Source organism: Trachurus trachurus (assembly GCF_905171665.1).
Source record: "Trachurus trachurus genome assembly, chromosome: 17".
Lineage (NCBI taxonomy): Eukaryota > Metazoa > Chordata > Actinopteri > Carangiformes > Carangidae > Trachurus > Trachurus trachurus.
This window is the reverse complement of record NC_139900.1, coordinates 16861544-16883780: the sequence shown is the minus strand read 5'-3', so window position 1 is coordinate 16883780 and position 22237 is coordinate 16861544. Positions and strand designations below refer to the sequence as shown.

General features: G+C 41.1%; 1 protein-coding gene across 1 annotated transcript; it reads right to left on the bottom strand.

The window, feature by feature from the left end:
• Positions 1 to 230: 230 nt before the first annotated feature.
• Positions 231 to 21653, bottom strand: LOC311000568 (uncharacterized protein; the record flags this gene model as incomplete). The annotated part of the gene is made up of 40 exons (XM_083991306.1): positions 231 to 345; positions 684 to 856; positions 946 to 1060; positions 1239 to 1416; positions 1530 to 1739; positions 2055 to 2150; positions 2445 to 2570; positions 2736 to 2810; positions 3104 to 3176; positions 3497 to 3627; positions 3871 to 4050; positions 4853 to 4951; positions 5405 to 5485; positions 5594 to 5720; positions 5840 to 5979; positions 6143 to 6238; positions 6605 to 6745; positions 6833 to 6919; positions 7181 to 7345; positions 7474 to 7584; positions 7734 to 7884; positions 7999 to 8093; positions 8326 to 8433; positions 8855 to 8944; positions 9051 to 9222; positions 9331 to 9519; positions 9606 to 9676; positions 9779 to 9862; positions 10138 to 10227; positions 11263 to 11439; positions 11703 to 11781; positions 11982 to 12023; positions 12267 to 12311; positions 12898 to 12963; positions 13137 to 13190; positions 13828 to 13902; positions 16905 to 16958; positions 17064 to 17126; positions 17244 to 17288; positions 21582 to 21653. The coding sequence occupies 40 exons, from the start codon at positions 21651 to 21653 to the stop codon at positions 231 to 233; spliced, it is 4341 nt and encodes a 1446-aa protein (XP_083847432.1).
• Positions 21654 to 22237: the final 584 nt, after the last annotated feature.

Genomic DNA, 22237 nt, shown 5'->3' with positions numbered 1-22237 from the left:
TCAAGAATAATTACACTCTGGTGACACACTATGGCCTCCATAAATATAATGGGTCACTTAATGTTTCATTCATTTTAATATTCACTGTTATAAGAACAGATAAAACTGCATCAAAGATGATTGGCAATGCAGTGGAAATGTGGTACAGTATGCGCAAGACTTACTCTCACATTTATCGTTGTTAATAATTAATATTTCAACAATAACACTGAAAAATTAAATGCTTTGTGTTAACTGTCCCCACGGTTGTTGTCTGTTCCAGACTGCCATGGTTTCCTACAGACCCGACAACGGCTGATTACATTTTGCAGAGAAGGTCCCTTCACTGTCTGAGGTACAGGTTTACTGTAGGTGAAAACAAAACACACACATATGCACACAGTGATACAGATGCAATTACAAATCCTAATATTACTGTGTGATTTGATAATGAAAATTCAAAATGATTTTTGTGGGGATATTGCACTGTAGAAAGAGCAGATATTGGCTATATTCCAGAGTGAAATTGAAACAGCACTGATATCAGAAATTCAGTGTCAGTTATTTTTGAGGGGTTATAATAGCAAATCATGTACGAAATGATGACATGCCCGGTCCTGAAAATTATTAAATCTAAGCTGTACATGAAGACGTACCCTACGGCTTGCCTCCACCACTGCTTAAATAGAGAAGTGACGGTTTACCTGAACATTTTGTTGGCATCGAGGGAGGCCAGCCAGTAGCTGTAGGAGTCGGGGTAGTAGTTACATGTTCCCCTGCCGTGACATTCAATGAAGGGCACTTGGCGGAAATGCTCCAGACATGAGCCTGGAGAAACCAGAGGCTGGGAGGAGCCGTCTGCACCAACACCCGTTTGCTAGAATTGAGGGAAGTCAAAAGGAGAGCGTTACTTGGAAAGAAAAATGGGAAAATGAGAGGATTCGAGGCATTCAGAGGAAAGATTACCATGACAAATGAGTATCCAGTCCATAGGGACTCCCAACCTTGGGGACACTGAGGTATCAGAGTTGTCTGGCTGTGGACGGCTATGACATTGGAGGTGGTTTCACATACTGCGCACCTAAATGATACATTCATAAAATATTTTATAGACACCCATATCAATTTTGTCCTAAGTCATGCTAAATTGTAACTAAATATTACCAGTTACTGAAAATTAAATTACCTAGGAAACACAATACGGTAAAGCACAGTTTATGATTCTATTTGTTTGTATTTGTAAATATACACTTCTCCACCTGCTAATGTAGGAGGCCAGCTCATTCCCGGTGATGGCAACCATGTTGGTCGGCATACGGGCGTCCGTTGACAACCAGTATGAGTAGTCGTTACGAGAAGCATAGCGACAGGTAGTTTCTGTGTCGCAGAAGAGGAAGGGCATGGTGGAGAAACGAGGGAGACAGCTTCCCATGGTGCCTAAGAGACAGTTTGAAGTGTTATAAATAATAGAAAGGCTCAAGCTCAGACAGGTTTGTTTATGGTTTTTTTGGTGAAGTTTTGGATTCAACTCAGTGTTTCTGAATTCTTACCCAGGTCCTGACCATGAGCTCTCTCATTTCCATTGATGAAGAGGAGGGAGTAACCAGAATAGATGAGGGTGGTGCCATGAGGACAGTCAGGGACACGGATGCTTTGGCTGTGTTTAGCTATCAGGAAACTGTCAACGAAATGTGGAGCACTTCCACCAGGCAACCCTCGACCACCCTTCCTGCCTAGTGGTCCAGCTGTACCTACTGGCCCTACACAGTAAACACATTATTAATGAAGAGCAAAGAGTATTATCAAGTTATATTGTGTGCAAACTTTTTAAACAGGATTTATGGGATGGAGGTTATACTTCAGTCTTTGTCATTGCAAACTGTCAAAGTTGGACTGTCAGTGTTTAAAATATGTTTCATATCTGGCAAGAAAAATCACCCCACTGGCTTTCCACCCTTCATCCATGTGACCCATGACATGGCCCCGTAGTATAGAAAGGAAGGAGCAAAGTCCCATTAAAGTGGCATCCTCATCTTCACATACTGTATATGCACAAATATACAACTTCCTTATACCTGGCTGTCCTGCACTTCCTTTGTCTCCTTTGTGGCCAGGGAATCCAGGCTGACCAACTCTGCTGCGACCACGCACTCCTTTGATACCTGGCGGACCTGGGAAAGAAAGATCCAGTGTCACACAGTTTAAAGAGGACCAGCTTTATGGAAGAGATAATGACAGACATTTTTAAAATAATGTTCATCACACAACTACAGTAAGCTTCTCAATGTCATGACAGGGACAGTAAGAGATGAACAATCCATTTAGCAAACAGACACAACAATCAAGAGCACCGTTGGAAAAAATCAGTACCCCTGACTTTGATGAACATGCATAACCAAAACTAAAAAGTAGAAGCACATCTTGAAATCAGAGTGCAAAGATTGAACTGAGGTAAGATTCTGAACCTGCAGGGCCTAGTCGTCCTGATGGTCCAGTGCTCCCTGGGGCTCCCCGATTGCCGGGGAGACCTGGGAAGCCAGGAGATCCTGGTTCAGGTATGACCGGGGCATATCTTGGTTCTCCTTTGATGCCTGTAGAGAGAGGGAAAGAATAATCAGGAAATTTCACCCATCAACATTAGACAGTTGCAGAATCATATCTGCAGAATCCCAAGTGACTGGTGAAATGGAGAGGTGGTTTGAATCTGGAGATCATTATTATTGTTATTGTGAATAAAAGTAAGAATTTGGCCGCACCAGGTGGTCCAGGGAAACCTTTGATTCCAGGTGGACCAGGTAGGCCTGGATTGTATCCTGGGTCTCCCTTGTTGCCTAAAATACACAGGACATACATAGATTGCAAGTAAATTATCTTGTCTTCACAGCTTATTTGATGAATTCCATTTTATTCCATATGACAGAAAAGATTTAAATTAATCCTCATTAATCTTATTTTTCTTGGTCCCCTTTATTCTCTGTCCCATTTGTATTTCATCACAATTGTAGACACATAAATCAATCGTGGACTATTACTTTTCTGTGGTGACAGATATGATGGTGTCTGGGGAGGAATTCAAAGAGAGCACATAATCTATCTATGCCCTGAAGCTCAAATGATAGATTACCATGGGGCCCTTGGAATCCAGAAGGACCAGGATCACCTCTTGGCCCTGGGCCTCCAGGTCTGCCTCTGTCACCCTGGGGAGGCAAATAAAACAATAAAGGTCAGAGATGAGATCTTTAGTATTGCAGTGAGATTTAGATATCACTATCAGATGTGGTGTAACTGCAGGTGATGCTTCAGAGTAAATTTTATTTGGGATAACCTGCTGAGAGAAAAGCCACATTTTATCATGTACATTTTGGGGGAGGAAAATCACACTTCTGTTGTTACAAACAACAAAAATAAATACATAAAACAAGACTTCGATCTTCGCTCTCCTTCAGAATGTTTTTTTGGTCAGACATTGTGTTATGTAATGAATGAATGTAAATTAATAACTGTTGGGGTCACTTACTTGCTGCCCTTGAGGGCCTGGATATCCTGGGTGTCCTTTTTGGCCTGGCCCTCCTGTAAAACCTGGGTCCCCTTTGTCTCCTTTAAATCCAGGCACACTGGGACCTGGAGGACCAATGGACCCCCGACATCCTACATACAAAGTAGGGAGGATCATGAGTAGTGATATCCGTCCACGAGTACACAAAGCAAATTAGAATCATAATAATAATCCATAAAATATTTTATCCTAGGGATTAAAGCACATTTAAAAGTACTGATATTTGCACATTATGCAGAAAAAAAACACTAGGACATGACGTTTTCAGTAAATATTAATTCATGTTTACAAAAAGGTATGTCAGAGTTTTAATTGCTCCATTAGGAAATCCTCACCTGGGTTACCAGGAATTCCAGGATCCCCGCGTTCTCCTTTTAATCCAGAACATACCCCTTCTCTTCCTGGTAGCCCCCTTGGACCATCAACCCCAGGCAGACCTGGCAACCCTGTGTCTCCTGTCGGTCCAGGACCTGCTGGGCCAGGCGGGCCTGGGAGGCCAGTGTCCCCGGGAGGGCCTACAACACAGAAACAACAGTATGTTCATGACAACAAAAAATATAAATCTGATTCTGTAGTAAAGAATAAAGTGGAATTTGGATGATGTCATCATCTCTGCTCAGATCTCAGATCATTTGATATTATTATTGAAGAAATCTCAGAGATTGATACAGATGTGAATCCCTACAGCGACCCTGTAAGTGAATTAATGGCCTCAAACTCTGCAACCTCATGTACTGTTTGATAAATGAATACATTACCAAATGCACTTGTTCTTTAAGAATTACATTTAATAATGTGTAAAGCGCTAACATTCACTGGAACAATCCCACTATCTGGCCTTTTGCTTTTGGAGTCTATTGAGTAATGAGGCATAGGTAAGGTCTGGTAGAGTGGGAATATAAATACCATTTTCAAAAGGTTTGCCAAGACTGATTATTTGGACTGCTCCCAAGTTTAAAAGATTTGACCAGCTACACAGAACTTTAGACAGCAAGGAAAACTAGGGTGCAGAAAAGTCAGAAAATTCTCCAGGCAGGCCAAGTGTGACAATAAAAAAGTGGGATTCTGATAAAGACATTGAAAAGCATAGTGTCAATTACCTGGGACTCACCTGGTTGACCCTTGTCACCACGTCTTCCTGGTGCCCCTCCAGTTATGACTACAGCGGAGACATGTAAGAGTAGGTGAGCATTGACCGTAGCTAAAGTCTGATTTGGAGGCAACAATTCATAAACAGAAAGAAAATGCTAACAATACCTATAGGTTTGTAATGAGCAGGGTGTACATGAGATAATAGAGCCTTGCAGGGTTTCTTACTTGTCTCTCCTCTCTGCCCTGGTGGTCCAGGGATCCCATCCCGGCCCTGGTTGCCTTTAGGACCAGGGTTACCAATGATGCCCGGTGGACCTGGGAAACCTGGTGCAAACAGACATGAAAAAATTAAGGCTGTGGGTGAAAATAAAATAAAGTACAAATCATATATTATTTTTATATATGTAACGGCGTGTTCACACCGGGCGCGAGGCAAATTTTTCGCGCGATAAGATTACATACAAAGTCAATGTACAGACGCGAATGGACGCAAATTTGTGCCGGTGGCGCGAATGACGCAAATGGCGCGACGCGAATGAAGCGAAAATGCGAAATTCGTGAATGCAGCGAGTAAAAACAAATATTCGAGCGGGAAATCTCGAGCGAGTAGAGCGAGGCGAATATTTTACCCGCGTCCAGCGTGAACGCACCGTAATACAAGTGTTTTCTACAGTAAAGGCTACACAGTGGATTGCACCTTGAAAATATGTACACTGATTTGATTAATTTTTCTTGTATCATTTTATCATAGAAAACAATAATTTCAAAGGGCTTTGCCTGGTGGTCCATTGGGTCCTGTGAATCCTTTGAATCCTGGAGGCCCATCTGAACCTTTTGGTCCTTGGTTGCCTGGTAAACCTGGAACAGTGGGGTACAGGATTGTGGTGGAGAGGTAAATGAAGTATGAGTGAAAAAAAAAAAAAACTGATCATAGACTGGCTAATTGTCATTTTCAAAGGTAATAACCATTTCTGCCATCAAGTCCTGGGTCTCCTCTAGCACCACAGATTCCTGAGGGACCTGGTGGTCCACCAAAACCAGGATCTCCTTTGTGACCCTTCATTATGTAAATATTGATTGATCCTGGTTCGCCCTGAGGACAAGTAGTAGGAAAGGAGAAGAAGAAGAAAAGGAAAGAGAAATCAACAATAATTACAATCAGCACATATATTGTCTGAATCCATACCATCCAGATTAGACAGTCATCTTTACCTTTTGTCCTGTTGGCCCAGGTGGTCCATATCCAGAGTAATTTGGTTCTCCCCTGACTCCTTTGTTCCCAGTTGAACCTGGTAATCCGTCGGGACCTGGCCCTCCAGGGACTCCTTGATCTCCTTTTATTCCTTTTAGGCCTGTGGGGATTAAACCAAACAGTGGTTTTACACAAGCTACATAGAAGAGAGACATTCATACTTACAACTGGGCAACTTTTGTTTATATATATTTCCAACAGTTAAATTATTGAATACTACAACTGCTTTAAACTTGTAAAGTTGGAGCTAGTTTAGGTCTAACCTTGAGGGCCTCTCCATCCTGTGTCTCCTAAGACTCCCTCCGGGCCTTGAGATCCTTTGAACTCTGGTCCATCAATACCTGGATCACCTGAAGGACCTGTAGGAGATACACACACAGCATAAGTTTAATCAGATGGATATGGTGAACCAAAATACAAATAACTCATGTTACAAACATAAAATAAACGTTCAAACCTTTTGGTCCAGGACTCCCTGGTGATCCAGTTAACCCTTGTGGCCCTTTTGGTCCAGTAGTTCCTTTATCTCCAGGGTCACCAGGCACACCAGGGTCGCCTTGTAAAGAATCACCATTTTATTAAAGACTTGCAGAAATTGGATGTACAGTATAACTTGATATGCTCTTGATATTACCCTAACAACCAGCCCAAAAAATTGAATTTGGAGAAACAACTTCAGTTTGTGGAACAATATTCTTATGTGAATAGGTTATTGTAAAGCTTACCCGGATCTCCAGGGTCTCCAGGGGGCGCAGGGTATGGAGGTGATGGAGGTGATTGAAGACCTGAAGGACCTTGTTGACCTGGATCTCCAGTGATGCCCGGTGGACCCCGCAAACCTTTAGCTCCTTGTGGGCCAGGCCAACCTGTGTGGGGAACATTCATGGGGGTGTTAAGTCCATCATAGCTGTGAACCACACAAAAAACGATTCCCCAACATTTGTGATGCTTACCTAATGGGCCTGGTGGTCCCTCAATTCCAGGCAATCCCCCTAGTCCATAACCTGGTAACCCCTGTGGTCCTGGGTCTCCTCTCGGTCCTGGAGAAATGTAAGTGTAACACTTTAAATACAATTCCAAAAATGTATTCCTCAGATTACAGAGTATATTCACACACTGGTATTTCACCATTTTTGCAAAAGTGTTTCAGACAAGCACTTTGTTTTCTCAAGACAGTACATGGTTGAGACAGTGAATACCAAACAATGAGCAAAATGTTGAGAAAGTTGAAAGCTGACGTCACATCTATCATGTACTGAAGAATCAAGTTATTGTGAGATGTCAGAGAACAATCACCATACCTCGTTGACCAAACTGGCCATTTTGTCCCCTGTTCCCTTTTTGTCCAGGAAACCCACTTAAACCAAGACCTGGTTGCCCAGGGGGACCAGGGTCACCACGGAGGCCAGGATGACCAGACCCTGGCAAACCCGGATTACCCTTTTCACCGGGCAAACCATTAGTTCCTGGGGAACAGAACATAGAGAAATAAGTAAAATGAGAAAATTACATAAGTGAAGTGAATAATGAGATACAATTATCAATAATATAACAAAACAGTTTAAACTCAATATATACTTCAATATATACTGACCTGGAAGTCCTGGATAACCATCTGGTCCTGGTGGTCCTAGTGGACCAGGTAAACCTTTACATGAATCCTTGTCACCAGGTTCACCAGGGGGCCCCATTAAACCCCTATTTCCTGTGTAGAATAATGCATTTAATAGATGAACTTATTTGAGTATCCATTTAAGAACAGACTTGTCTGGATGAACCTCACTATTTATCATCTAATAATGTCTTTCTGTCTGTGACATACAGTCTATATACATATATTTGGTGTATGAGTACCTTTTTCTCCTGGATAGCCAGGATTACCATCCAACCCTGGTTCCCCAGGTAGACCAGGGTGCCCAGGATCTCCTCCTGGGCCCTGATCTCCATCTTGTCCCGGTGGCCCTGCAAACCCTGGGAGCCCAGGGTTTCCAGGTCCACTATCTCCCTGATAATCAAAAATATGCAAAGCATTATTTTTACATTCATAATAATGCATTTCTGTGAGCATGCAGTATAACAATGTATATGATACGTAGCAAATCTTGGTTGTGTCCCTGACCTTCAGTCCTGGAGGACCAGGAGGGCCTTGTATACCCGGCAGACCAGGCAAGCCCCTACCTGAAAAACCTTTGGGACCTGGCTGCCCTTTGTCACCTGAACAGACACACACACACACACACACACACACACACACACACACACACACACACACACACACACACACACACACACACACACACACACACACACACACACACACACACACACACACACACACACATTAATGACACAATTAGCTGTTTTCCATTCTTTGAGGAGGTGATTTGAACTGATAAGTCACATGAGAATTTTTTTTCTTTTTTTTGCTCGACACCACTTGGATTACCTTTTGGTCCTTGGAACCCAGGCTTTCCAGGATATTCCACAATGCCTCGTTCTCCTTTCTGTCCTGGAACGCCTGGTGTTCCTGGAGAGCCTGATACTCCTGGATTACCTGGATAAAGTATGAAGGAGACAATATCTGTCATATGATCATACATAGCATCCATCCATCCATCCATCCATCCATCCATTATTATTATAACCTTTATTTAACCAGGTTTGTCCCATTGAGATCCAAGATCTCTTTTGCAAGAGAGACCTGGCCAAGAATGACAGCACATAGTTTCAACACATAGTCACATTAATTAAAAACATAAAACAAACAAACAAACAAAACAAAAAATTGAATTTTCAAAATTAGTTAAAATAATTTACAAGATTAGTCAAACATTTGCACTCAATTAAAACATCCATCCATCCATCCATCCATCCATCCATCCATCCATCCATCCATCCATCCATCCATCCATCCATCCATCCATCCATCCATCCATCCATCCATCCATCCATCCATCATGTTATCCAAAGCTTACCTGGGCTTCCAGGTATACCATGTTGGCCTTTAAGTCCTGGTGGTCCAGGAGGTCCATCAGGGTGGATGTGGCCAGGTTCCCCTTTCTGACCTAAGACAGAGGGGGGGGGGAATAAAGGACAAGACAGTGTCAGTGTCAGTCTTCTCCCCCATCTATTTGTCTGTTTATATATACTGTAAATAAGTGTGCTTTTTACCTGGAATTCCAGGAACCCCTGGCAAGCCCGGTACCCCAATATCTCCCTTACTTCCAGGAAATCCAGCAGGCCCATATCCCACTGGCCCAGGGAGGCCAACTGGTCCTGGTCTCCCTATAGGCCCTGGTAGGCCTGGAAAACCACGATCTCTCTCCACACCAGAGAATGTATACTAGAGAGGGGATGGAGAACTGTAAAGACCCTCGAAGCCTCACAATGTGCTGCAAATTGCAACGGTTTGGTTGTTATTGTAAACTAAGTTTAGACAAAACCATCTCACCGGATCCCCTGGCGGGCCTCGGAGGCCTTTACGACCTGGTAGCCCAGGAGCTCCAGGGAGGCCATGCTGGCCAGGCCAGCCAGGCTGTCCAGGGTCCCCTGCCAATCCCTTTATCCCTGGAGAGCTGTAGGCATATGAGTCTCCCTTTACTCCTGGGGGGCCTGGAACTCCGGGCTCACCAACAGGACCCTTCAGAGAAGATACAATATTTTAGAAGGGTTTGTAAAAAAAAAAAAAAAAAAAAAAACATTTGGATACTTTTTTACATTACTTACTGGCCCTCCAGTTAAACCTATTGGTCCTGTGAAGCCTGGGTCACCTTTGGCACCTGGCCCTTGGTTGTAGCCTTAGCAACAGAAAAATTTACATCTACTTATTTTACTTTCCATTATTGACAGTAAGATGTAAAAGTCAATACAAAGAGTGTGTGTCCAGTGAATGACTTTACCAGGGAGGCCAGGTGGACCACGGGGACCCGATGGCCCTGGGGGTCCTTGTCCAATGCACTCATAACAGGTTTCCCCCTTCTCTCCTGTAAAGAGCATAATAATGAAAATATGATTTCCATCTTTATTACACAGTATTATAGTATATCCCTCATTATATCCATTTACTTATGTACTCTTTTCAGTCCAGCCTATTGGGAGGAATAAGAATTTGCACTAAAAACTGATAAAATATTGAAGGATATAAACTGCCATGGTTCGTATTGATGACTGCAAATTAACCGGTAAAAAGTCATTACAAACCACTGCTAAACAAATGGTACAGTGAATTTTATTGTTTTTTGAATAGTTAGTTTCCCACCTTTTTTTCCATATGTCCCATCGTGTCCCTGACGACCAGGTAAACCCTTAATTCCCTTCTCTCCTGGGAGACCTTTGGTGATCCTTTTAGCTACAAGCATCACAAATAACAAAGTGCATTAGTGTAGGTTATCCTTCTACATTACTGCTACCTTTAAACCAATTTTTCCATAATTTCTATAATAAATTGATTGTAAATGATAAATCCAAATGATCAACAACCCACTGACCAAAAATGAGCATTCTACACCAAAACTATAACCAGCCTCAAATGTTGTGTATCACTACCACCTTTTACCATGTAGTCTCTGATAAATGTTGGCTCAATTGTTAAACACAGAAAAACCTGACATGAAATCAAATATCTGCTATTAAATAGTACATAATCACAGGCAGAAAAATCTTACAATTTACAGGTCACTGAATCCTTTGATAATGAAGGAGGAGAGATGTTGTGTAGCTTAATAGGCTTTTGCTGACTGACTGAACACAAGCATGCAAATGGGTAGCTAAGCCACTTAGTTATGTACACACAAGGCATAACCCATCATTGTCATGTCAAGAAACGTTTTCATCCATATCAAAAATGCACTCACTATAATTTACTATAACATTTCTCCATGGGACACTTTTTTTCATTTCCATAATGTTAGTGAGTACTGCTGTAAAGGAACTGTGGACATTTTATCTCTAGATAAGGAAGAAAAGAATAAAGTAAGTGAGCTCATCGAGGATATTAGATTATATAAATTCTCCCTGCAGACCAATGTTAGATGTAAGAAAAAAAAGATCCACAAAGGGACAATATGAAAGTGGAAATGGTAAAGTACTGATGCTCCTAACAGTGGTTAAAAGCCTCTTTAGCCTGTAGCTATTTATATCTGGTTAAATCCATGTAGACATTATTGTTATCTGGAAATTGCCCTTGTCTTATAGGAGAAGCTTCAAAGACATCAAAAAAGTTTACATGACTGAATTAATCAGCTCTATTAACCATATGCAAAGTTTGTTGAGTTAATCAAGATACTTAAAAGAACTGCCAGTGTCACTAGTAGCAGTGTTAGTTGCCAAAGCAGTCTTAGATGTAATGCTTAGTTGAAATACGAAAGAGAACATTCACACATACATCTGTCTTCTGGAGGTCCAGGAGGGCCTCGATCCCCAGCAGGCCCTGTATCACCAGGATCCCCATCAGGACCAGAAAGTCCAGTATAAATACCCCCAGGCTCGCCATGGTCCCCTTTAGGACCTGGAGAGCCAGTGGGACCTTGTGGGCCTGGCACATAATACCCAGATACCTGGCCTGTGTATCGCAAAGAAAGAGACTATGACCTATATATTTAGACATGCCAAAAGTCATATCTCTTTATTAACAACAAATAGATATAAACAGCCTCTTTTCTGCACACCTGGAGGTCCATCTGGTCCAGGAAATCCCCTAACACCTGACAGGAGAATAGTAACTTGTTAGTACCATATTTGCAAGTCTGATTACTTTAATGAATTATAGCCACCACTAATACAATAATAGAACCATGGTAGAGGGCTATAATGCTATTGATCTACCTTGATGTCCAGGAGGCCCAGGGGAACCAGGGGAACCAGGATCTCCAGGGTGTCCTTTGACTGTCGGGGACACAATTATCTGTAAACGAAACCACCACAGTCACATGGTGAAATCTTAGTGCAGGTATAGGGACAGATGAAGTCACTCATACTTCCCATTTCAGAATAAATTACAAAGACTAACAAAGTGGTTTATATTCATTTCTCCCCATTAGCTTGCACAACTTTGAAAATAGCATGGAAAATACTGAAAAGAAGAGGAGTACAAAGTCAACTCACATCTCCGGGTGGACCAGGTAGACCACTGTTTCCCTTTTCACCCTAAAGGGAGTTAAAAAAACAACACATAAAACAAAACATATCAACCCACTGTAAGATGCATAATGTTTTCAGCACTAACAGTTCACTAACCCTGACTCCTGGTGTCCCTGGGTATCCTGGTTCACCTCCGGGGCCAAAACCTCCCTAAAAAAAACTATATTGTATTCAAAAGCCACATGATGAAAACACACACACACACACAAAATAATGATGCTCTACACAACTTTCACAGTAGATCAGTACCCGCGTTCCATTTTGTCCAGGATCACCATCCTTCCCTGGCTTTCCCTGCAAGTACAACCAAGAGAAAAACAGTGAGGATTCAATTGCTATCTATACATAGAAAACTTTGCCAAGTCTCCCAGGCATACATTTTCAGGAACTCATTACTTTATTTCCCCAATTTTCAGTTTGCAATCAACTACAAGGGATGAGGGTAGGTCAAAAAATGCGGCTCTCAAAAAACAATGCCTCAGTTTAATGTTCATGCCACCTGGCCTTTAGATAATGATGAAGTTGTAGTGGCAAAACAATCCACTTTAACCACTGGTAGGTATTGTCTATCAACAGAATTGTCATGGAACGATGTTTATAAATCAATTATTTCCTTTCCTTTCCTTTCCTTTCGTTTAATGTTGCATCTCTGCCCTCTGCTGGTCATCCCTTGTCTTGAGTTATTCCCATAGTGTTAGCTTTGCAACAAAAAATGTAAAAAAAAAAAAAAAAAAAAAAAAAAAAAAAAGGGAAAGATATGGTGCAATGGTCAGAGAACACTGCATATTTTTTTTGTTTTGGGGCACCCTGACATTTCTGATGAATGCCCAGTCAGACAAGGAGGATCAAAGGTGAGGATAAATGGGCGGTGGTATCTTACTTCTGGCCCCTCAGGTCCTTTGATTCCCTTTGATCCTTTGGCGTACCGAAGAAAAGCAATGTCTCCCTGTGAAAAGATTGAAAAGTACAGGAGGCAGTAAAAGAAATACACAACACTATCAAGGCAGAATAACTGTCAGGAGTGGCAGCTTTTGAGAAAAAAGAGAATTAGCTATGAAATGTGTGTGATGTAATACCAGGTCGGAGTGTCACTGGTGTGAAGAGCGAAGAGAAACTTACTGGTTCACCCTTGCAACCTTTTTCTCCTTCATCTCCTTTATCTCCTTTTAGAACCTGAATAGAAGAAAAAAAAACTCATGTTATAATAACAGATTCGGTTAGTTGCAATTGAGAGACTTTTTGGGCAGTTTCCAGTTCTATACAATAAATATGAAATTATAATTAAATATGGTCATGATAGCTGGCCAAATTTCCTCTTTTTCTCCCTTTTACTGTACTGTTTCCATTTAGAAGCAAAAGAGAAAGTGCAGTTCTGTCCAGACTTGGTTTGAACTGTGACAATGTGTCAGAGCCTGCTGCTCAGTCACCCCCTGCAAAATCTGGAAACTGTTCCAACTAGCAAAGTGTGACACCGCAGGGCTTACATTTAATTTTCAGGTGAGAAACTATGAGCACGGTGTGAAATGTGTTGCCTCAGGTGATAGAACTATGCCTCAAATGCCAATGGCAGTGTGCAATTCGCCCCCAAAAGTAGGACAAGCTGATAATCCACAGTAAATATGACAGTTCATGTATTTTATAAAACTGAACCACACAGTTGGATGTATACAAAGATGGATGTGTAATGATGAAATGATATATAGCTGAAACTGTAACCTTGATTGCTTCAGTGCAGCAGTATTGATTATACTGGATTACGTATACAGGACACAGCACTCTGTAGAAGATATTATTGTTACAGTGATCTGACCTCAATAAGACTTTCAGTGGAAAACTCTCTGATCCGACCAGGTGGCCCCGGAGGTCCTGGTGGTCCTTGTCTCCCCTATACAAAATAAAATAATCCTCAATCACAAATAAGACAAAATGCACACAAATAATGTTATGACTGAACAGAAATGGTCTCGGACCAAAAAAGATACACATTCTATACAGTATTCATCAACATTGATAATATAGTTGTTGTTTGGTTTTATTATACTTGTCATTTATGATATTTCTCTCAGTGAGGTTCCTGAATAAAGAAAGGTTAAATAAATAGAGCACAAAAAAGAAATTACCTTTAGTCCACGAGGTCCTGTGATACGACCTGATCCTCCTTGACCCTGTAGCATGTGGAGGTGTGGCAAAACAGTATAACTTGTTTGTATAAATTAGAAGTTGTTCAAATCTTTCTCCAAAACTATTTTTTGTTTTGCTGCGTTTCCTGCTGTTCTCACAGTTTTGTCAAGGTCAGTTCTCACGTTTTACATCCTTCTTTAAGCCCAAGTTATGGGAACAGAGTGACCTGTCCTTAACATAATCTAAAAATGTTATCACCATTTACAACGGTCTGTCTGCTGGTTAAAGGACAGCTGGGAGACTGCAACCCTTATATGTTCATGCTACATTCGAAAAATATTGCTGGACTGATAAACAACTGCTGTGACTGTCTGTAAGAAGTCACAACATCCAGGAAATGTTTACACTTTCCCAGGGGGTGTGAAAAGTACCAGCAATGATATAAAAAAAAAGACAGCCAGACAAAAACAGAAAAAAAACCCAGCAACTGTTGTTTTTAAATGATTTTCCTCTGTGGCATTAGGACCCTCAGTAAATACTCATCATCAACAGGTCTAAGGTCTGAGAAGAAGACGAATTATTAATCAAAGGAATTTTCATTAGCACTACCTTAGATCCCGGAGGCCCTGGTTTGCCAGGAGATCCCTGTTTACAAAAAGACAGGCAGCAATATCAAGCATCAAACAATCATTTTCTATAACGCCAAATGTATTCTGTACAAAATATCAAAACTTCTTCACTCACACTTGGGCCCCTTGGTCCACTATTGCCTAATGGTCCAGTGTCACCAGGGTAACCAGGAATTCCCTGAGATAGCAAAGCGAGTCGTGTAAAGTATCATGTCATGCAAAATACTATACAAACAGGAACTTTATTGATCTATATTACAATCTTACCACATGTCCATCCGTGCCCGGTGGCCCTGGCGGCCCTGGCGGCCCTGGCACTGATGTTGATGACACGAAAGATTCACCCTGTGAAATGCAGGATGTAAGTTTATCTTGCATTTGAGTTGAATTAAATGTATTGTTGAAATCACTGGTAATGCATATGGAAGACAGATAATGCACAACAGTTATCTTTGGTTCTCAATTGGGCTCCATAAGCTTCCTCACTCATCTATATTAATCCCAATCTCTGCATTTGACATGCATCCATGTACTCAGAATTACAATGACCACGTTTGATGTGGTTGCCACAATGAATTGACCACATAAACCGTACTTCTCATTCACTATGTTTTCAGCAACCACTGCAAGTGCATAATCAATATTTAGAGACTTTTAGCTGTGTTCGTAGAACAAGGGTTACAAATGACAACCTATTTCACATAAGCTTTGCCTGCTAAAAGGTTTCAACAAGCTTAACGGGCAAAGCTTGTTAAAAGCACCCACCACCATGGCACAGACATGACAAAACTGCATTAAGTGGCCACAAGTGAACTCTCACACTACAATCTCTCACACACCCACGTCCTGTCCAAGTGTTATGAACAGGCCAGAGGAGAGACTCAAACACTCCACATTGCTTGTGGACATAGTGAATCCTATAAAAAAGTCTACATTGCAAATACTGACCTCATCATGGACAATGTGTGTACCTAGAGTCAGGGAGTTGTCTGTACCTGCAGTACAGTGATACCTGTGCACTATAGAAATATGTCATACAGGTTATCCACAGTGGAAAAGAGTCAGGACTAGGGAGGGATATAGTGGGTGCATGTTTGGGAAAAGTCTCATATCTATTGTTTTGTTTACTTTTCAAGGACCAGGGGTGGTAGGCAGGTCAAAGCAATCTGTCCATTTCCCCACTGGAACACAGCAGTGTCACCACTACTAGAAGAACTGCAGTATAGACCTTTTCAGAGAGTATAAACAAAGACAGGTGTGGCTCATTAGAAAACGCTCTGGTACACTAAATGGAATGGAGCCTTAATTAGTATCCTTGGTAACACCTGTATTTGTTTATACTCTCTGAAAAGGTCTATAATACTGTAGATGGCAACAGCTTTTGTGCCATGGTAAGCAAGTAGTCACGTACATCTGTATCGGTCACAGCTTCCAGTTTTCCCCCATGTGGGTAGATAATCTTAGTTGGGAATTATTTTTCAAAGAGTAAAAGCTGTCAAAGCTGCAGATGACATGAAATCATTATAATACGTACAGAATAGAAACATCTACGGTAAATGATCTGTTCACATACACAAAGATGACTCTACAGAGCCCATAGATGCACACATCTAAGATGAGAAAAAATATGTGTTTCTGATGCTGTCAGGAGGTCTATAATGTTTACTCTAGTAACACCTAAAGCTGTTGTTCTTGTACTGAGAATTAGCATAGAGAATGAACATGCATTAGTGTCAGGTGCAAGGCAGACTCGAGGAAAGGAAAAACATAAAGAAAATCTGATTGGTCTCACATGGACCAGGTACAAAATGAGCTTTGGGAGCCTGGGGAGTCAGAGAGGGCACCTTCTTCTGCAGTGTCATGTTATGTTTTCTTTCTACTAAACTTCTGAAATGGCATTTATTGCTGCAGCTCCACAATCTCACCTTTCCCAATACAAAAAGTGCTTAATAACCAGCCCTGGTGGCACATTATACATTTTATTACCTTAGGTCCAGGGAGACCTGTGGAACCCTGTAAAGTAAAGACAAAGCTGAGGCAAGTTTTGAACAGTAAACATATTCTTTGGTGGGTCAGACAAGCCAGACTATTGTATTTTAGTACAACATCATGATAGTTTGGATTCATTGTTTCTTACCGGATTTCCCCCAATACCACTGGGTCCAGGAATTCCAGGAAATCCATCTTCTCCCTAAAAAACACATTCAAGTGCCAAACATTTTAAGCATATACTTTTGTTTCAGTGGAAGCAGTGAGACTTCTCAATTATTATAGATAATACTTCAACATTTCCTACATTTTCTCCATCACATCCTGCGGCCCCCTTGGGGCCCGGAGGCCCTTGTAAACCCGGGACACCCTGTAAAAAATATCAGCAGAAAGTAACAGACAAACTAAACAGGAACTAAAACAACACATAAGTTGATCTGATGATGAATGGAGTACCACAGATGTATAAGAGAAAAAGACACCTTACCGGTAAACCATGAGACCCAGCAAATCCATCTTTGCCCCCAGGTCCCTGTAATGAGATTAACAAAACTAGAATATTAAACTAGCATAGCACATACAAGTGCCACAGAATGTGTCTGCTGCTCTATCACAAAGTTTATTTGTTGTCTAACCATACACAAACACCCAACACACATACAAGTAAACAGCAGTTTCTATAGCACAGTTATATTACCGGATCGCCTATTGGTCCCACAGGTCCATCAAGCCCAGTGTTGCCCTGTCAAAGAGAGCAACCTATAATTAATCTTGGTGATGTAGTGTGATGCAGTAAGCACAACTAGGCACAAAAGCAAGCGCACAGTCTGTATACACAACTTCAGTTGATGGGCCCCTCTAAGGACAATGTGGAAATGTGGAGATAAAACAAATGTAAGAGACTGAAGGAGCCACAAGAAGTTCTACCTTTGGTCCCATGGGCCCAGCATGACCTTTAGGGCCTTGACGACCTTCTAATCCTGGAAATCCTGGATCTCCTGGGAGACCTCTTTCTCCCTAAGTGTGGGAGAAATTGTGGGAGAAGTCAAAGAAGTCATTTCAATTCATTCAATCAATTAATTTGCAAATGTTTCCAATAATGCATAGCCTACACAGCTGCTTAAGGATTTAGAGTTTCATGATGCCTTAAAAAAAATGTTGCATCCAAATGCTACTGCAGAGATGTGCTTATGCTAATGCCAAAAAAAGGTTTGTGTTTATGTATCTAACTACATTTAAAGTCGTTGCTGAGTAAAACACAAGCCACACGATGCAGTTATGATTAACTGTGCGAGAATAGAGAAGAGTAAAAGCAGCAGTTTCAGCAGACAGAGGGCACCGCCCGCCCGGCCAGAAATCAAACATACCTGTCACGTTGCGTTACGTAGGCTACCTAACAGGTGTATGCCTGGGTGTGGCTAAATGCTATAAATGCTAAAGTAATGATGTTGACTTCTTCGGCGGTGACTGGGAACAAACTCAGAGAGGCTGGATATAACGAACTGTGAGCAGATAATGGAGGATTTACAGTAAGTAGCAGTGACGTTCAGACAGGTGTGTGTGTGTGTGTGTGTGTGTGTGTGTGTGTGTGTGTGTGTGCAACACATGGATGACATATACAACTGTGTCGCCTAGCAACATTTCCGCGTTTGTTAGCTTTCACGTTTTTGTTTACCCCTGCCCAGAGCTATCGCTCTGCCCCTGCCTAGCTGCAACTTCTGTCAGGTAGGCCTACTCACTGAATATCATACAGGACCCATACTTTGTACGTAAAAATCACATTTTCTCGTGTTTTTCAGATTATGTTAGCGCTTGGGAAATAGCTGCTGGTTTCCCTGTGTTTTCAAATATGTTTCGACTGTGAGCAAACTTGCAACAAATGGAAGGGACAGTTAGCCTAGCCTATACGTCAATTATTTAAGTGCATTAACTTTTGGTGGTTAATAGACTTTTCTGACAGTGTGACTGCAACTGAAACTAAAACAGCCTACTTCTCAATCACAGTTCAAGGTTATTGCTGCAACTGAGCTACCATACAAAACTGTGGCAAGGTTCAATATTGATTGAATGTAATTTTACATGCTTTTTGAATGGGTGGTTTCCACTCTTGAGTACAATAATTGACTGAATTTTTAGTTAACTTTGCAGTTCATAGAATGGATTGGCCTACTAGTAGTAGCTTTTTTTTTTTTTTTTTTTTTTTGCTTAAGGATGAATTGTATCCCTGTGAGATGGTTTCATGTGCTCTCTCTCTTCTTGGAGCTCATGTCAAACTCATTTGAAATGAAACAGCTGGTCTCATAAATGATTAGGAATAGCCTAAGGCTTGATGTGTGATGTAAACATTTTATTTCTGATGTGATTTTTGAAAGACTTTCAAAATCAATAAGAGATGTTTAAAGTGAAATAAGACTACTTGTGTGGCGGGAGTAAAAAGTTTTACAAAATACATTTTGACAAATAGCACAGTAGGAAAAACACAGGTGTAAACAGGAAATTAATGATGGTTGAAAATAGTCTCATCAAACTTGAGAATGAACAACTACAAATGACTAGTAAAATGTAAACATCTCTGTTTTTAAAAGGGGGAAAAGCTAAAATCATTCACATTGAAACTGCAGCACTTAGCCTATATCTGAATGTTTTCCAGAGATAGCCTAATTCACAATCCACTTACCCTGTTTCCTTTGGCTCCTTCAGTGCGGCACCTTGATTTTCCACACTAAAAGGAAATTGCAACATTCCTCAATATGTATTGTGCACAAAAAAAACACAGTCCAGTTATTATGGGAAAAAAAATTTGAAAGTATATTTTGGGGGCATTTTTGCCTCTAATTGATAGAGATACAGGAAATGGGGAGGCAGATAGGGGGGGAATGAGAGGGGGAATGACATGCAGCATGACATGCATCCCCAGTCGGGATTCGATACAGGGCTGTGCTGCAGCGAGGATTATAACCTCTGCATCTAGGCCGCCTGCTCTACCAACTGAGCTAAATGACACCCCTTGTCCAGTTGATTTGACATTTTGTTTCAGATTCCCACCGTGTCTAATGTTTTCTTTCATGCTCCACCTTTAAAATTAAAACATATTCTCCCATATTACTGAAAGCCAACTAATCATTTTTATCTAGTTGATATATTAAAAGCAAATTTTTAGTAGGAAAGTAGGCTACTTTTAGGTGTTGTTGAATCGTGTGTACCCCCTGCTCTTCTCTAATGGTTAGGTGTGAGGTGAGCCGAAGAAAGTCCACTAGTGTGAGTTCACAAGTGCAACTTTCACAGGCATTATGCTGATCAATAATCTGTTTCTCATAATGAGGAGAGTTTACTAAGGGAGGATTTGTGAAGGCAACTTTCCCAAACAACACCTATAAGTCTACCTCACACTAGTGTTCAACCCAGGGGTCTTTAATTCAATGGCTGTAATTTATTATTGCTTATCAGCAGACAAAGGGTTAATTGAACCTAACAGACTAAAAATGTAGCTATAGTGATAAAGAAAACAGAAGATGCACGAAGGTTGTCTGAAAGGAAATATCGGGTTAGCTATAAGCTCCTTTTGTAATGAACCATTATCAGTACAGCATTATTTCAGATGCATTGCATTTGTAATTCACTTTAGCTAAGTCTTGTAAAGACCTGTAAATGCCACCACACAGTGTTGGACAGTACTTGGTCTGATATTTCTCTTTTAAACCTGGCTTGTTAATTAGTTGCCTTTTTACTGTATACAATTTCCCAGCATGCAAGACAATAATTAGGCTAAGCATGAAATTCATGCATGGTTATCTTAATGTCAGAAAACATGAAATGTGTTTTATTACCATAACAAATAGTCATTGAATGAAGTGAATGTGGTCAAATAATATCACTGTCTGTGTTTATTATTCTTATGGGGGGGGGTTCTTGATCTTGGACCTCTCATATTATTTGTAAACATGTAAGCCACTGTCTTCCTCTCATCCTAAACTTCTTTAACGTTTTTTCAGCTCACATTGGCCATGGCAAGTCCTCTTAGTGGCATCTGTATACTCAGTTAAGACATTTTGCTTTACTGTTTTGCTTATTTTCAGCTATTCATTAACACTCCTCCAACATACTCTCCTTTTTCTCCGAACTCCTGTAAAAAAAAAGGGCCACCAACATGGTCCAGTGAGTACACTGAGCTTAATGCGCAAACAGACCCCAAACAAACTGGGTTTCCTCAAGATGTTTGCAGATAACTGTCAAAACTCCAGTTACAAACAGTCCACAGTGTTGTATCAAAGTTCAAGCAGTGAGGAATGAACGATGCTCACATTAAACACAACAGGAAGCACATGAGAAAAACACCGCTACAGGATGATGCTCTTCTCCCATAAATAGTGATTCAGAGGCTTTTTCAAAAGTGAGTTAAAGCAAGAGAAATGTAAACTGATTACTGGATACTTAAAAAAGGTAAAATGTTACTGACACAATTATTATAAGGTCAAATTGGAGACATTTACAGAGAACATCAGTGTTGAATCTGTCATGGTAAAAGCTCACTGGTGCAGGATTTATGAGATGTGGGGCAATGTAGTTTTCTGAATCAATCACTCTAGCTCAGCAACAGGCCCTGTATCTTGAAAGTCTGCCTTTAAAGAAACACCAAGCAGCAGGATCACAGACAGGACTACCCAGTGTGCGTACAGTTTGAAATAAAAGCATAACAGTACAGTCAGTGTTTGTAATGCAATACATGTCCACAAGGTAATCAGTGCTGTTGGCTAAATTGAAGCAGATTCATCTGTAATGGTCTGTTAATATATATATATAATAATAGAAAAAAGATACATCTTACATTTTTGGCCCCAGTGCCCATCAACATCACAGCAAACAGGATCAGAGGAACTACAGGCACTGGCCTTCCCATGACTTTCCTTGCTCCAGTTAAATCAGAAGCTCAGAGAAACCAACAGACACGCCGGAGGTGATGAATGTCTTCTTGAGCATCCTCCTCAGCGACCAGCCTTTACAGTACACTCATCCGCTGCTGCACTACGGGTAATGTAAGGTCATTGCTTCGGTTAGATCAAAATTCTCCATCTGGGATAGACTGGACAGCCCAGAGAAGTTGTTTAACCTGCTCCTGAAGGAGGGAGGCGGTCTGAGGTTAAGATGAGGCCAACCCCAATCATCATCCTGCTCCTCATCTCACTCCCGGCACTAACAAACGGTGGCAGTTACTCAGTTTGGCTTTTACTCATACCGAGACGGGAGATTAGTTTGAATCTTCTCAGAGATTATCCTGCTTGGAGCATGCCAAAGCTCTCATGAAGATTAATTTCAGCTTCTGACTTTGGGTGAGTTATGAATATTGTGCATTATGGTCTGTAGAATAACCTGTATAATACATGCGGTAAAAATTCAACGCACCAATACAGCTTCTTAAATAAGTAGCATTATTGCATTTGCTTTTTTGTAGGTATAATAATTTTATGTGCTACATTTTAGTGT